Consider the following 15,521-nt stretch of genomic DNA (forward strand, 5'->3'; position numbering starts at 1 on the left):
GTTCCCTTGGGACCGAGCTGCCAGGCTGGCTGTGTCCAGGTGTCCTACCCTTCATCACTGCTCACCTCCTGGGCCCCCTCTCTGTGCTGGTCTCTGATCCCACACTGGGAGCCCTGGCAAGTTCCCGCCATCCAAGTCCCCATAGGTAGGTGAGTTCTAGGAGGGGGAGCCCAGCCTGTGGCACCTCCCGGGCAAGGGGACAGGGAACCAGGGTGACCTGCTGTCCCACTGGGGTCAGGATTAAGCACTATAAGAATTGTTTCGTCTTCAGGTCGGTGGACGCCCACTGGTTGGACCCGGGTGGGGCTTGCAGACGCAGTGGCCAGACAGGATTCCAGACCTCGCCTGGCCTGTGTGCCTGGGCTTGTGCCCAGGGCCTGAACTCCTCAGGCTCTCTGGGCATCTGTCTCCTCTGTCCACACTGAGGCTACAGCGCCTGGGCACTGTTGGCTCCCATGTGTCCTCAGGGCGGGTGGGATTCTAGTGGTATTGTGTCTGCCCTGCCCTCTCCTCCTCACCTCTTCCCTCTTGTCCTCAGGCTTGACCTGCAGGGAGTGGCGCTGCCCCTGGAAAGGTGGGCAGGGCAGGCTGGGGTCAGGGAGGTACCTGCTTGAGATTCCTGTGTCTCTGAACCTGCTGTTCCTCCCAGGAGGGACCTGAGCTCCAGTCCTTGAGGGTGTCTGGTTTCCCAGGAAGTGGAAGTCTCCTTCCTTGTGTTCCCTGCTTTGGGGTCCTGGGCTCTTGGGAAGACCCAGCTTTCTTCTGACCCCCTGTGAGGCTGCCCTGGCCCCGGGACCTCCTCCAGGGGCTGAGATTTGGGGCTAGGTTAGAGTGACCCCAGAGGAGCTGAAATTTCAGCCTGGGCCACCCGAGCTGTAAGCTGACACTTAGGTAGGTAGCAGCAGCGGGCCACCCTCCCCGTGGGAGGTGACTGCCTTGTCTCTGCTGCCCCTGTAGGAAGGTGGGATGTAGGCTGGCAGGAGGGCCAAGAGCTGAGGGGCCTTCGAGGATGTTCCTCCACTGTTGGCATGCCCATTTTGCAGATGGGGAAACTGAGGTTCAGCAAAGTTATGGGGTTGCCAGGGTCCCTTGCCCAGGGAGCAATGAACCTCATGTTGCCCAGGTGCTGGGAGCCTGCTCCAAAGATGCACCCCCCCCCCCCCGCCAGGCCTGTGTGCTTCCTTCTTCCTTCTTCCTGCTCTGACCACCCTCGGCTTCCCCCAAACCCTGGCGCGCCATGGTCCTTGCCACCTCTCTATGCCCCTCCCTGCCAGGGCCTCCACTTCTCCCTGCCCTGGCAGCAGGGGAAGCAGTACTTCCGGAAGGTGGGGGCTGAGGGTGGGCGTCTCAGGAAGCTCTGGGGCCCTGCTAGCTGCCCGCTACAGAGTTTCGGTTCCGGGGGGTCCCCAGGCAGGGATGGGGTGCTTGTGCCCTGTCTGGGCGCTTGCTCCCCGCTCCTGCTGAGCCCCTCCCACCTCAGCCCCATCTCCTGCTCTGGGATGTCCTGTCGGCCCTGGACTGCAGCGGCTTGGTGGCCTTTTCTGTTGATCCCCAGTGGCAGTGGCCTGAGTGCTCTTGGGAATCTAGAGGGCTGGGTGGGGTGGGGGCCGGGAGGTCCCTGGCAGCTAGGGAGGGGGCCAGAGGCCTGGGCATGCCCCCCCCACAGTAGGCTGGCATTTCCTGCCACCTCCGCTGCCTGTCTCCCCTGCCTGCCAGGCAGAGGCCGGAAGGGGGTGTGGGGGTTCCCTGGGCTTCCTGTGGTATAGGGCGGGGGAGGGGCAGTGCTGGTGGGCACCAGAGGGGGAGCTGGGCTGCTGCTCAGGAATCGGTGCTTCTGCAAGCGCGCCCCACGTGCCGCACGTCAGCACCTCCTCCCAGCGCCCGTCGCCACCGCCGCCACTGGCACTGCTGTGGGGCAGCGATTAGGGTGAGCATGTCCTTTATTTCAGTTTTACGGTCTGTCACCTTGGTCCCCTGGGCTGTGCCTGTGGTCTGGGGAGCTTCCCTGTCTGCTGTGGGTGCTGGGCAGCAGGGGCATCTCTGCTACCAGGTGATTGGCTTTGAGTCGGCCTGGTGCCGAGGGGAGTTGGGGTGCTACCCTCCCATGCGGCCCACAGGTGGCTGGCATGTGCCTGCGCCTTCTCTCCTCTCTTGCCCATCCCGAGGTCCTGTGAGTCCTGCCTGGCTTCTCTTCCCCGGGCCGGGTAACAGTAGTTGCTGGGGGTGAAAGGGTTGGGGTGTGAGGTTCTGGACTCATGGCCCAGGTTCTGTGGTTTCAGGAGTCGGTGACTTGGTTCCGCCACCTGGGCCCTGCCCGTCAGGGTCCCCTGCACTGGGAGGCTGTGTGTGTGAAGGTTCATGGGCTCAGGAATACCACCCCATCGGGGTCAGAGCCTAGAAGACAGACTCGCGGTACCCGGGCATGGGACGTAGGCAGGGTGCCGGCCTTTCCCCGAAGGCCAAGGGTGCGGGGCCTCTGTTACCTGTCCCTTTCTCCTGGGTTGCTGTCACCCAGGCTCTGGGAAGGTGTCCGTGGGGACATTCTGTGTCAGCAGGAAGGCTGGGCTGGGGCCTGAGGGTAGTGGCTGGGCCGAGGCAGGCACTGCTGGGATGACCACCTCTGTGCACCCCGGACCTTCCTGGGGTTCCTCCCTTCTCTGCTGCCCCTGCTTCCTCTCTGTACCTTCAGGGCCAGTTCTGGCCTCTGCCTGATCAGCCTCCTTGCAAATTTAGGCCAAGCGTGGGTGCCTTGATGAGCCTGGGGAACTTTAGGGTACAGCCTGGTAGTTGGCAGCTAGACAGTTCCTTCCCTCCCCCACCCGACTCGTCCTCCCTCCCTCCCTCCTTCCCTCCTTCCCTCCCTCCCCCTTCCCTCCCTCCCTTCCTTCCTTCCTTCCTTCCTTCCTTCCTTCCTTCCTTCCTTCCTTCCAGTGAGGCTTTCCCCTATTCCTCCCTCCTCTTCCTGCTGGGAAGCTAGCCTGAGCCAAGGCTGCCCACACAGGGCCAGCTGAGCCCTGGCCTTTGCCTGCTGCCTCCTGGTGGGCCAAGGGATGTGGCCTGGAGTCTGAGGCTGAGCGCCCCCTTGCTCCCTGGCTGGGCTCCCTTTGGAGAGACATTCCCTGCCTGATGTCTGGGGGCAGCTAGCTAAGGAGAGCTGCCTGCCCCAGCTGGGTGTGGTGGTGCCTGCCTGTGATCTTGGTAGGCACTACTGAACCCCTGGACGACTTAAGCAGGATTGCGAGTTTGAGCCCAGCCTGGGCAATTCAGGGAGATCTTGTCTCGAAATAAAAAATAAAAATGTGTGAGGGATGTATTTCAGCGCAAAGGCGCTGAGTTCAATCCCCAGTACTGAAAAAAAGAAAAAGCCACCCAGATGTTACAGCAGCTGGCCGTTTACCCTCCAGCACGGGCCTAACACCCCAGTCCTTTGTGACCCCAGACAAGCAGTAGGGTGTGAATGTGTGTGGAGCCCAGGAGGGGCTTCTGCTTGGCTGAAGAACCCTCACCGCTTGGGAGGCCAAGCAGACAGTGCGGTGGGGTCCTGCGGGGGGGGGGGGGGTATTCTAGGCCGATGCCCTCATGGCTGCCCCTGCATCGGATGAGGAGCTCCTCGGGGCTAGCTGGCAGTCAGCTCGAGCTCTGTCCTTCTTTCCCAGAGTTGGTGGTCTCTTTCAGTTGTGCTGGTAATGGAATGGGATGGGACAGGAGTGCAGGGTGGACCCAGCGGGGCTGGGGCTCAGCAGAACTGAGCATGCCTGGGCACAGATGAGAAGCTGAGGCTCGCAAAGGAAGCGAGTGGCATCTCCAGAGTCCTTGCCTGGGGGTTGGTGGTGTGGGGCTGTGATGGGGACCGTGCTGATCCTTCCACTTGGCCAGGGGCACTGCAGCACTCGACAGACCTGCACCCGTGGGTGGCCCTTGTCTGGCACCTTCTCTGTGCTTTCCTGTGTGTCAGAGGTGGGTGGCACTGGCTTCTTCGGCAGGCAGCGTCATGTGTCATACTCTTGTGAGCGTTGATTCTGCGTCTGTCTTGGGGACACTTTGCCTGTCTTCTCTGGCCGGTCCCTGGGCTCCCCTGGGCCCTCCTGGGATCCTTCACTGTGCTGGAAACCTCAGTATCTGAGGTCCCCTCTTCATTGAGGGACTTTGTGGGTCATGGGGCTGAGCCACAGTGCCCGCTTGGCTGGTCACTGTCCCGACTGCTGAGTTCTGGGATCCCTTATGTTGCTGTTTTGACGTTCAAGGAAATGATGTGTCCTGATGCTGCGGGTGGCGAAGGCTCCCAGTGGTTTGCAGTGGCTCCCAGATGGGGCTTCGTTGCTGGCAGAATGCGTCCCTTGGGTGTGCTTGTGGCAGCCACCAGGCCCTGCCCTCCGCAGTTGGAGCTGGTCCTGGATTGCCTGGCTGACCTGGAACCCAGGCCCCTGTCTGGCGTCCTGCAGCCTGGTCCAGGAGGAACTACCCAGGCAGCTGCAGGATGAGGATGAGCTAAGGGGCCTCCCTGGAGTTGGGATCTTGTGGGGCCCCCTGTGGCCCTGGGGCCTTTGTGCTGGCATTGGCGAAGCTGCTGGAGTCCTTCCTCTGCTGTACATCACTTTTGAGTTCAGCTTTCTGGGACCCAGGGCAGAGTGTGGGCCTCGGCTGGAGCTGGCCAGGCTGAGTGCCATGCCACAGTGGCTGCGGTGGCCAGAGGTGGTGGCGTGTCCTGGGCCTTTGCTTAAGGTCACTTCCTGCCCTGGGGCACAGTCACTGCCAGTGGGTGAGGTCCAGGCCAGTGGGGGCATTGTAGGTATGGCATGGTGCAGCAGGTCTGTGTCCCTGCTCTGGGGCACCTGTGTCCAGTCACAGCCTCTTCTTGCACTGTGCGACCAGCTGGCTTCCCAGAAGCACTTGAGGTCTCAGCAAGGTGGCCAGGAAGGACCAACCTATACTGCAGCTAGGGGTTGTGGCCTAAGAGGGACAGCTAGGTCCTTGCAATGTGCAAGTCCCTGTGTGTCCCCACTGGGTGGCCTGTTGGTCAGGGAGCAGTGAATGGGCCACTTGGGGGCTTCTGTAGCCTCAGGCGTGGAGGCTACTGAATGCTGACCCAGGGCTTTGAAATCATAGAATAAAGGCTGGCATGGGGGTGTCCCTGACCGAGGCTGCCTGGAAGCTCCCTGCTCACCCAAGGTGCCAGGTGTCCCCTCCTGCTTCTGGGCTCCTTGGAAGTCAGGCACCTGAGGCTGTGAGACCTGGGCACCATGGCCATAGCCCTGGAGCCCTGGTACCTGTCCTGGCTCCACACAGCAGTTGCGACCCTGCAGGGCCTTGCGGGTCCATCCATAGCGTGGGTACCAGCAGCGTCTGCTGTGCTGCTTTCCCTGCATCATACACAGGTGGCTCCCTGGCCTAGCCCTGGATGGATATGTTGGCCTTGGTGACAGTCAGGCCACGTCAGGCGGGGTGGGTGGGGTTTCCTGTGGGCCATGCCCAGGGTGTGAGCAGGTGGCGGGACCTCTGCGGGCCTCTCTGACGCCCCTCCGTGGATTCTTGTCTTGCAGACTTCTCCACCCAAGTGAACTCCTCGTCCCTCAACTCCCCGACGGGCCGGGGCTCCATGGCGGCCCCCTCGCTGCACCCTGCGCTGGGCCCTTCCATCGGCTCCTCACTGGGCTCCCCGGGGCAGCTGCACTCACCCATCAGCACGCTGAGTTCGCCCATCAATGGCATGGGCCCACCCTTCTCCGTCATCAGCTCACCCATGGGCCCCCACTCCATGTCGGTGCCCACCACACCCACCCTGGGCTTTGGCACTGGCAGCCCCCAGGTGAGTGCAGATGTGGGGGGTGGGCCTTACCTGCAGGCTTGGCCAGGGCCTGTGTCCACCTCTGGCTGCCCTTGGCCCAGGCTTTCTTCTCTGTCTGACTGGGTCCTGGCCCACCTGGGAGCTCTGGGGAGATCTGGGCAGGGGGGGGCATCTCCACCTCTGCAGCCTGGTGCCAACTGAGTCAGCGTCACCCTCTTGGCTCACGCCCGGTGGTCTCTGCAGCCCAGCAGGCACCCAGGGTGTCCAGGCTTCATGCAGGGATGCAGATCCTGGTACTTGGTGGCCTTGGCTCCTTGTGCTCTGTGGGCACCAGGAGTGCACAGGGCTTGGGGACCTTTGGCGGTTAGAGTCTGGTCAGATGCTTCTCCACCGCCACCTGGCTTCTTTGTTCCTTCTGGATCTGGAAGCAGCTGTTGCTGGCAGGCCCAGGTCTTGCTGTGGGGCCCTAGGGAATCCTTGTCCAGCGAGGTGCTGGGTTCCCCCTGCTGCCTGCTGTGTGTCTCCTGCTGGATTTCCAAGTGGACTTCTGCATGGATGCTCTCCAGGTCCTCTACCTGGCAACTGGCCCTTGGGGGCCCCATCTGTCCTTCCTCAGATAGGCGGGAAACCTCCTTGCCTGCTCTAGTTTTTAAGCTTAGACTTAGTCTTTTGTGCCCAGTAGCTGAAACTCTGTGGCAGGGAGTTCTGTGGCCATGTCACAGCCTCACTCCAGGGCAACCCTCAGAGTAGCCCTGGTCAAAGCCAGGCAGCTCATTGCCACCAAGGGCTCCCAGGCCCCTGTGCCCATGGGAGCCGCTCTCCCCAACTTCCCCAGCCCTCTTGTTCCTGGCCAGGAGGCCTGGGACGTGCTCAGTGTCAGAGCTGGCCACTGTCCGTCCATGGGGCCCTCTCAAGCTCTGGCCCCCTGGAGAACCTCCCTGGTTTCTCCAGGGCAACCCCAAGCCCTTTTCTTGGGGTGAGTGCAGAAGAGTTGGTTCTCCTGCTGAGGGACACTGTGCCATCCTGTCTCCTGGCCTTCCAGCGGCACGCAGAGACCTGAGCTGCTGGCACAAGGGAGGCCCGGCCAACTCTCTGGGTCTGGCCGTGCTATTTTTAGCATGGCTGCCCCACACCCGCTCCTGCTGACAGCCTGGTGCCACGTGGTGAGAGGGCAGATGAAGGCTCGGCATACATGGGCCTGGCTTCCCTGCAGGTGGCACCTGCTGGCCTTGCAGCTCCACGAGGCTGGGCCCTGCCAGCCCCCGGCCTGTGCTGCCTATGGTATGCAGCAGAGTGGCTCAGCTCTGGGAGCAGAGGGCTTTGGGGGCGACATCGGTCCTGCTCTGTCACTTCCTGTGCACCAAGAGGAGGGTGCATTGTAGTCCTCAGACACCAGGATGCGGGCAAGAGCCCCAGGGGGTACCCTGAGGCCGATGAGGCGGGGAGCAAACCCCGACACGTGCCAGGCTGTCCCTGTTGGGCTGTACACCTGTCCGAGCTGGTCCTTGCTCCCTGGCTACTCAGTGGCTGTGGTTCGGCTGGAACATACAGCTCTATCCCTGGCAGTTGTGTCTGGCTCCTGCCTCGGATCCCTGGGGTTCCGGTGTTGATGGTGGTGTGGGCGGACTTTGGGGGTGTGCCCCATTCCCAGCCTCAAGCCACAGAGCTAGCTGCCTGAACTAGCGAGATCCCTTGAGTCCCACCACCCATCTTCTGCCTGGCTCTGCCTGCTCGAGGTTTCCGCTGGTAACGGGTGTCCACTGGCCCTGGGGGCTGGGCAGAGCCATGCCTGGGAGGTTGGTGAGGACACCCGGAGGTGAGAGGTGGCCTGGGAGGTGGACCTGCGAGCACGGGGTGTGGTGGGTGCAGGAGAAAGGAGCAAGGAGATGGGCAGGGCTGGGCGGGGTGCTGGTGAGGCGGGAACTGAAATGCACCTTGCGGATGCGAAAGGGGAAATGGATGGGCAGCCCCCACCCTGCCACAGGAGGGCTGGGGTTCTGGCAAAGGGCGGAAAGGCCATGACTGGGAATGCTGAAGTCCCCAGTGTCGGGCTATGGGGACGCCTGGGGCTCCACCTGTGAGCTTTGAATTGGGGACCTGGGCCCCTTGGTTCAGGGCTGGGCAAGACAGGAAGACTTCCCCCTGACCCACCCCATCTCCACTTGCCACCCTGTCATCCATGGTGGTGCCCCGAGAGCCCCCTAGTGGGCCCAGTTCTGCAGTGTGACCCCCAGTCTTGCCCAGGTCTCCTGGTGGTGCATGTCCTGGGAGCCTTCCCAGCCTGGTGGGGACTGACTGGGGAGTATGACTCCCCACTCCTCCTCATTCTCTAGCCCTGCCTCAGTTTACCTCCAGGCCGTGGGGCAAGGAGGCTGTGTGTAGGCCTCCATGTGGTTTGGGGCAGCCACAGAAAGAGGAAATGCACGAGGTTCCTCCCTGGCACTGCCCAGCGGCTTGGACCTGTATCACTGAGCTCGGGAACCCCACCAGTCTCGGGCCCCAGGTCTCCCCTCTGCCAGGGCACAAACTGTGGCCCTGGGGCCCAGCACGTGGGGCACTTTGTGAGTGGTGACAAGGACTGTCCTAGTGCTGCAGTGGAGCCCTGAACGCCAGTGCTCTGGGCCAGGCGCACCGGCTCCGGGGAAAGGGGGCTTGGGATAACAAGCACATCCCTCCGGTCCCGTGAGAGAGGGGGATGGGGCCCAGGGTGGTGAGGAAGGAAGGAGCTGAAGTCCCTGAGCCAGGGGTGGCCCGGGGCTACCAGAGGGCAGGGGGGCTGGCGGCAGCTGTGCAACCCTCTTTCCGCCTCGGTCGGGGGTGGGGGGGGTTTGCAGAAGTCGGGGATCTGCCCAGCTGGGGCTGTGTGCCTGGCAGACGACCGCCTGGTGGGCTGGGGGCTGGGGGAGCCTCCGGCCCAGTGTGCTGACTGCAGAGCCTGGCTGGAGGCAGCGGAACCAAAACTGCTGTGTCATTGCACGCTGCAGCTGTTGCCAGGGCAACTGGGTGAGTTTCCCACGCCTGCCCTGGTGGCTGGCGGGTGGGGCTGAGGGATGTGCAGAGGCTGAGGTGCCAATGCTGCCCCGTGCCTGTGGGTGCTGGCTCGCACCCCTCCTGTCGTGTGGTGGGGGCCACTGCCCTGCAACATGGATGGGGCGTGTGTGGCTGGGGAGACCCAGTCTTCCTCTGTCTGTCTCACGAGGAAGCCCCCAGCCAGGGCTCAGTGACTGCAGGCAGCCCTTGGGGGCTTGGTGGGACCCTCCTGTGTAGGGTGGGGCCGCGGGGGGTCCCCAGGTCTGTGCCTCTGTAGTGGCCTGGGGCCTCTCAGGAGATGGAGACCCTGGGGTTGGCTGGGCGAGTGGGCAGAGCAGAGCCCTGCCATCCAGGGACCGTTGGCATGCCGCCCCTTGGATGTGTGGCCCATCTGTAAATTGGGGGTGCTGCAGGGCTGTCAGGGGTATGCAGAGTTGAGCTGGCCAGGTGCCTAGCATTGGCCTGCCTGGGACTGACCCTCCTGGACCTCTCTCCACAGCTCAGCTCTCCCATGAACCCTGTGAGCAGCAGCGAGGACATCAAGCCCCCCCTGGGGCTCAATGGCGTCCTCAAGGTCCCCGCCCACCCCTCAGGGAACATGGCGTCCTTCACCAAGCACATCTGTGCCATCTGCGGGGACCGCTCCTCAGGTAGGGCTGCGGGTGGGTGGGGGCGCAGGGTGCAGGGTGGAGAGGTGAGAGCCAGGGAGCCTCTTCCATGCCCCACTATGGTCCTGTCTGTGAGTGCAGAAACCCAATGAGGTTGGCATCTGTCCTGAGGCTTCTAGTAAGGGGCAGCGAGGGTAACCAAGGGCTGGACAGAGCCCCTGTGTGATGGCCCTGAACCGCACAGCGTGGGACTGAGGCCGTGCTTTGCCTCCCCGGGTCCTGTGTCCAGGACTCGAGACCCACAGGTGGCGTCCAGGGGCATCCACCCTCCAATGAGCAGGAGAGTGAGGCAGGGCCCAGCAGGCCTGGGGGGCGGGGGCCAGACTCAGCCCTGGTGGGACCGCGGGGCAGGGGTCCCAGCCAAACCCCGCTCACCTGCCCTAGGCAAGCACTATGGCGTGTACAGCTGCGAGGGCTGCAAGGGCTTCTTCAAGCGGACTGTGCGCAAGGACCTGACCTACACCTGCCGTGACAACAAGGACTGTCTGATAGACAAGCGGCAGCGCAACCGCTGCCAGTATTGCCGCTACCAGAAGTGCCTGGCCATGGGCATGAAGCGGGAAGGTAGGAGTGTGGGGGGTGGGGCTGGGGCCTCCCTCCAGCATTCGCCCAGGGGCGAGGGGCTCAGGCACAGAGTCCAGCCTGGACCTTGAAGCTGGCCAGGGTGTTGCTGTCTCCCTCCAGACTCTGCTCCATGGTGGGCAGTGGGCAGAGCAGCCACCTAGAGCCTCTGCACCCCTGCTGTGAAAGCCACGGCTCCAGCGCCGGCCAGTGAAGGGCAGGAGCGTGTCTGTGTGGTGAAGGGGGAGGGTGTGCGTGTCTGTTAGGGGTCCTCTGGCTGCCCAGCTGCCCAATGAGGGGATGGCCAGGGAGCCCTTGGGGAAGTGGCCTCTGGAGCCCTGGGTGGCAGGTGTCCCCGAGCGGCTGGATGTAGGGTCCTCTTGAGGCTGCTCTGGTTCTGGTTTCCGGCCCTGGCAGAGCCTAGCTCCGCACAGGACCTTGGGTGGAGAGCAGGACTTCAGAGCCTGTTGCACTGAGATTTTTGTGGCTTGCAGCTGGGTCTAAGCAGTGGTGGCCTGCTCACCCTGCTCAGCCTTCCTGCACCCCGGGCCTCAGGCCCACTTTACCATGGGCTCGGACTCTCCGCCTTCTCACCCGCAGCCTGGCACCCCTGCGTGTGAGCAGCAGGATCCCTGGGGGTGTGCACGGCCGTTTGCATGGGGCAGGACAGGGCCTGTTGCTTGGTACATGGCTCCGTGTGTGCTGTCTGGCCTCCTCTGCTGTGTTTGTGCCTGTGGTACAAGGGCCTCTTCTCCTGCGCCCAGCCCTGGCGGGTCCCTGGTGTCCCTGTGATGCCCACCCTGAGTGGTGGCTGCCGGACTGCCACCTGTCCATCTGTCTCTGCTCTGTCTTTGGCCTCTGCCTCACTAGAGAAACTGAAACCTCAGAGAGCCACTGTCCCACAGTGTTTCCTCCCCCGGACTATGAGTTGGGTGAGCCATGCAGGATGGGGACACTCAGGCAGCTCTCGTCCCCCTCCCAGGGTGGCAGTGGAGCCCCAGAGCGTTTCGAGCCAGGGCTTTCTGGTTGGGGTGCACAGTTCCTAGAGCACTGGGAGTTTGTGCAGGTTTGTTTTTTGCTGTGTAGATTGGGAAAGTGAGAGCATTCAAGCCTCGTCCAGGGTCGGTTGTTGGGCTGATAGCCTGCCCTCCGCCCCCTGTTCCTTCTGCCCGAGACAGGCCAGAGGAAGCCAGAGCTCTGGCAGGGAAGGGTGGACTCTAGGTGTTTCGTGTAGTCAGGGAGGGCTTCCTGGAGGTGGTGAGTGCAGCATGGTCCCTGCAGGGTGGGAACTGGTGAGGAGTGAGCTGGGGTAGGCAGTGGGCCAGGTATGCGCCCAGGTGTGGAGTGTGCGGCTGGGCCCAATGTAGGAGGTGGCACTTTGTGCACCTTGTCAGCCTCCTTGGTGCCCACACACACTCCCTCATCCTCAGTATGCTGCCAGGCATCGTGCTGGGCCCAGGGTTCTAAGCCCTACTCCATTGACAGCATCCAACACGTGACCAGGCAGGGCCCCAAGGGTGTGACGGGAGCTGGCTGTGAAGCTGAGGTATGGGCACCTGGCCCAGCTTTGGGCGCGGGGCACACAGCTCAGGTGGTAGGAGGGAGTCCAGACTGACACCCAAGAGAAGGCGGCTCAGGCCCTGGGCCCGGCACCCGGAAGGGCTGCAGTGCAAGCCTGGTGGGCACCCTCGGCCCATGAGCCTCCTTGCCAGGCTGGTAGCTGTCCAGGGCCTGCTATTCCCAGGCTCCCGGGCTGCTTCTCTGAGGCCTGGGAGGGGGCATAGGTGACGCTGCCCCTGCACTGTGCAGTTTGGAGCTCTCCTAGGGTGAGCCTGACCCCTCCTGGTGCCCCTGCTGCATCCCATGTCCACTGTGCTCTCCAGCCTATGCCCCGATGCCGACCGAACTTAATGGATAGAGAGGTGGGTATGGGGCAGGTGCCCCTGGGGCTCTGTGGGGCAGGTGTGGCCTCACTGGCGAGCCCTGCTGCCCGGGGTCTTCACAGCCCCCAATCTTGAGTCGTCAGCCCATCCTCATGGCAGCGAGCAGCCTCAAGGCTTGATTTACGGGCCGTTAGATAAATACCTGATCCTGTCAAGGGCCCTCCTCCCCTTTGTCTCCCGCTGGATTTATGAGTCATGAGGTGCTGTAAAAACCTCCTACAAAGTGCTCTCGTGCCCCAAACACAACAACCACAAAGCGGCCTCCCTGGTGGGTGGCAGAGCGTGGTTCTGTGTAGGCAGCTGGAAGAGGAGTGAGGCTCCTCTGCCCAGTGGGCTCTGCCACCCCACACCTGGTTTTGTGCAGGTGAGACACCTCTGCCCTGCCTGCCCAGGCCTGTGGAGTCTCCTGAGGCCTGTGGTCTGCAGTGCACAGCCCCACTCTTGGGGTGGGCAGCCTCCGAGCAGCTCTGCAGTATGCCCTGCAGGGAGCAGTGGGGAGGGGTCAGGTCCGACCCTGTTAAGTGCCAGGCCTGCTGTGGGCAGCGTTGCCCACTGGACTCAGTCCCCTGGACTCAGCTGCCACCAGGGTGCTTGGAGCCAGGTCTCCCCATGGGGTAGCCCTGTTCCCAGGAGGGGCCACCCTGACTCCAGGATGGGCGATATTCCCACCCAGAGCTGGGCGGTGAGGGCCACCTTGGCTGATAGCGTCTCCATTGGGCAACTGTTGGGCCTGCAGTGGCAGCCGCCTGAGGACCAGTTCCACAGCATTCCCGGGTCCTGGCGGCGGGGCCCTGGCTTATCACCAGGCTGAGCCTGGGCCTGTTTGCTGGGGAAGGCGGAGGTAGGGTTGGGGGCCTGCAGGTGTGCCGATCTGAGGGGGAGACGGACCGGACGTCCTCAGTGTGCGCCCTGTTCTTGGCTTCTGCCTGAGGCTGCTCCCCATTTCCTCCCTGCCTCCCTTTGCTTTCTGTGCGCTGTCCCCCAGCTCTGAGGGCCAGGGCATGGAAAGGACAGGTGTGTGTGTGTGTGTGTGTGTGTGCGTGCACGCACCTGTGTGCAGACATGGCTGGCCTCACCTGTTTGTTTCTGCTGTAGGGAACGAGGCCCCGCTCTTTGAGTGCGGGCTTTGTGGTTCTGGGCAGGTAACTGCCTGTGTGGGCCTAGTGCCCCCACTGTCCCACAGGAGTATCCACACATTCCTGCGTGGCAGAGGAGGTCGCTGCTGGTTGGGGGTGGGGTAGGATGGGTGCCCACAGTGTGAATGAACCTACGTGTGTGTGCTCACGAGCATGTGTGCGTGCATCTGTGTGTGATTGTCAGATTGTGTGATATTCATGTGCTGCCTGTCAGTGTGTCCTTTGTCCTAGGTTGGACCCCCTGTGGGAGACTGCACCAGCAGGACCCTGACTTGCTGTGCAGCCCAGGGAGGGCATCCCCGTGTCTGGCCCTCGGGTGTCCATTAGTGGGATTAGGGGCTGCTCGTTTCAGGGGTCCTCAGGCTGACAAGGGACAGAGAAAGGTTGCAGCCACTGGCAGCCACATGGGCAGCCTGGAGGCCTGGGGTGCCCTGCCCCCTCCCTGTGGTGCTGTCGCCCTGCCCTCCCTAGCTGCTCCCCTGGGATGGGCCTCCTGATTGGTTTGGGGGCGATGGGGGGTCCACCGCAGGCCCGCAGCTCCCACCACAGCTGAGCCAAATGCTTCCCCCAGTGGGGCGGTGTCTCTAGTTAGAGGGACTTTGCCGAGCTGGGAAGGGGCAGCCCTGGCCAGACTGGGGTCCGCCAGGCTCAACCTGTGTCCCCATCGTCCTGGGGTGGACCCCACCGCAGGGAAGGCCTCGCAGCCAGCCTCCGCAGCCTTCTCCCTGCGCCTGGGAGGATAAGGAGGCCCTGTATTCACAGCCGCCTCCCGCCCGAGGCTTCCCGGCGCCAGCGGGGCAGAAGTCAAACAGGCCCGCGTCTGAGAGGTGATTGAGCTGGCGAAACATAAATCCCGCTCCACCTGCCCCTGCAACGTCTATAAATAAAACCATAATATTTATAAAGATGTTGCTCAGAGCTGCCAGGCCCTTCGAGGCTTCAAAGTGCTTCACAAAACATTTGTTAATTAATTCTCGCAGCCACCCGTGGAGGAGGCGCACCCCCCCCCCCACTCCAGGCTTCGGGGAAACCACTGCGAGGCTCCCTTTCAGGGCTGCTGTGGGCCAGGGGCTCCTGCCCCAGTGGGGACGCGGGGTGGGCAGACCCGAAGGCAGGAAGCTGAGCGCACAAAGGTTAGGGGACTTGCCGGAACCACGTTAGAGGTTTCCGGGGTCTGGAGCTATGCAATTCCACCCAGAGCCTGTGGGTTGAAGCTGAGCAGTTCTGAGACGTCAGCTGTGCCCCTTCTGGTTCTCTGATCCTCAGTTTGCCCCCCAGGAGCAGCAGGAGGAGGAGGAGTGAGCAGACACTTAGCTCTCATCTGCCCAGACCCCTTCTGCAGGGCTGAGAGCCTTGGGCCAGGTTCCAGCTGTAATCTCCTGTTCCAGCGCCTCCTGCCGGTGGGATGCTTGGCGTCCTTGGGAGGGGTCCTCTTTCCTGGCCCCACGGCTGTGATCTCTGCCCCCAGAGAAGTGACCCCACCCCAGATGAACTCCCATCGTATGGAGGGGTAGGAGGCAGAGCCCGGCCAGCCTTGGCAGTCCCTGCCCGCACCATCTGCCTGCTGCCTCGGCTGCCCGTTGGCCCCCCTGCCCTGCTGTCAGACATTCTGGGACAGCCAGGCTTGTGGGACTGTAGCCCCAGGCCCACAGGGCTCCTGGCTGGTCATCTGCAGCCTCTGACTCATTTGCTGTCCTTGGGTCTCGATGGGAGAGCAGGAGGTCCCTGCTGTCAGAGCTTAAAAAGATGGCGCCCTCCTGGGGAGGTTTTGGGGTGCTTGTGGGGACCAGCGAGGGGTGCCCAGCAACTGCAGTAGAGTGGTTGTTGCTGCCTGGCAGGGAACCAGGGGTGTAAAAAGTTGATCGGAATCCGTGCAGGGCGGTTAGAGAGCTGTGGGCAGGGAGGAGCTGCACAGGGCTGGAATCCCTGGGACCAGTACAGCAGGGTGGCTGCACCCCTTAGGCTGGAAGGAGGGCCAGGATGGGCAGGAGAGGGAGCTGCAGAGGTGGGGCATGGTAGTTGCTGACAGGCCTGCTAATGCCCCGGTGCACTCGTCCATCCTGCAGACCTTGGGAAGTCAGACTACAGAGGGCCGGGCACAGTACCTAGCAGAGTAGGGAGTGACAGTGGTGATGGCCATGAGAACCGGAGGCTGCCGGGTCAAGGGTCTGGGCCCACCGCCTGGCCTGCATACAGGTGGAAAAGGACCTGGTGCCCATGATGACTGGGTACTGGTGAAGTACGGGGTGGGGTTTGCCTGGCTGAGTGGGGTGTAGAGCAGGGGGTAGAGGCAGCTTGGGGACCCCAGCCCCGGTGCCCTCAGAGCCTCGAGGCCCGAGTGTTGGTGGTGAATCAGTGGGGGAGGGCAGAGACTGAGCCAGTGCAGGGCACAGGGGCC

General features: G+C 63.0%; 1 protein-coding gene across 1 annotated transcript in view; it reads left to right on the plus strand.

The window, feature by feature from the left end:
- Rxra (retinoid X receptor alpha) overlaps positions 1-15,521 on the plus strand; it is a 69,492-nt gene that overhangs the window by 42,002 nt on the left and 11,969 nt on the right. The window contains exons 2-4 of the mRNA XM_003473003.4: positions 5,541-5,806; positions 9,315-9,465; positions 9,868-10,047. Coding sequence (XP_003473051.3) covers positions 5,541-5,806; positions 9,315-9,465; positions 9,868-10,047 — 597 coding nt within the window. The remainder of the gene's footprint in view (positions 1-5,540; positions 5,807-9,314; positions 9,466-9,867; positions 10,048-15,521) is intronic.

Source organism: Cavia porcellus, unplaced genomic scaffold (assembly GCF_034190915.1).
Source record: "Cavia porcellus strain 051 isolate PalLab524CR breed Dunkin Hartley unplaced genomic scaffold, mCavPor4.1 scaffold_49, whole genome shotgun sequence".
NCBI classification, from domain to species: Eukaryota; Metazoa; Chordata; class Mammalia; order Rodentia; family Caviidae; genus Cavia; species Cavia porcellus.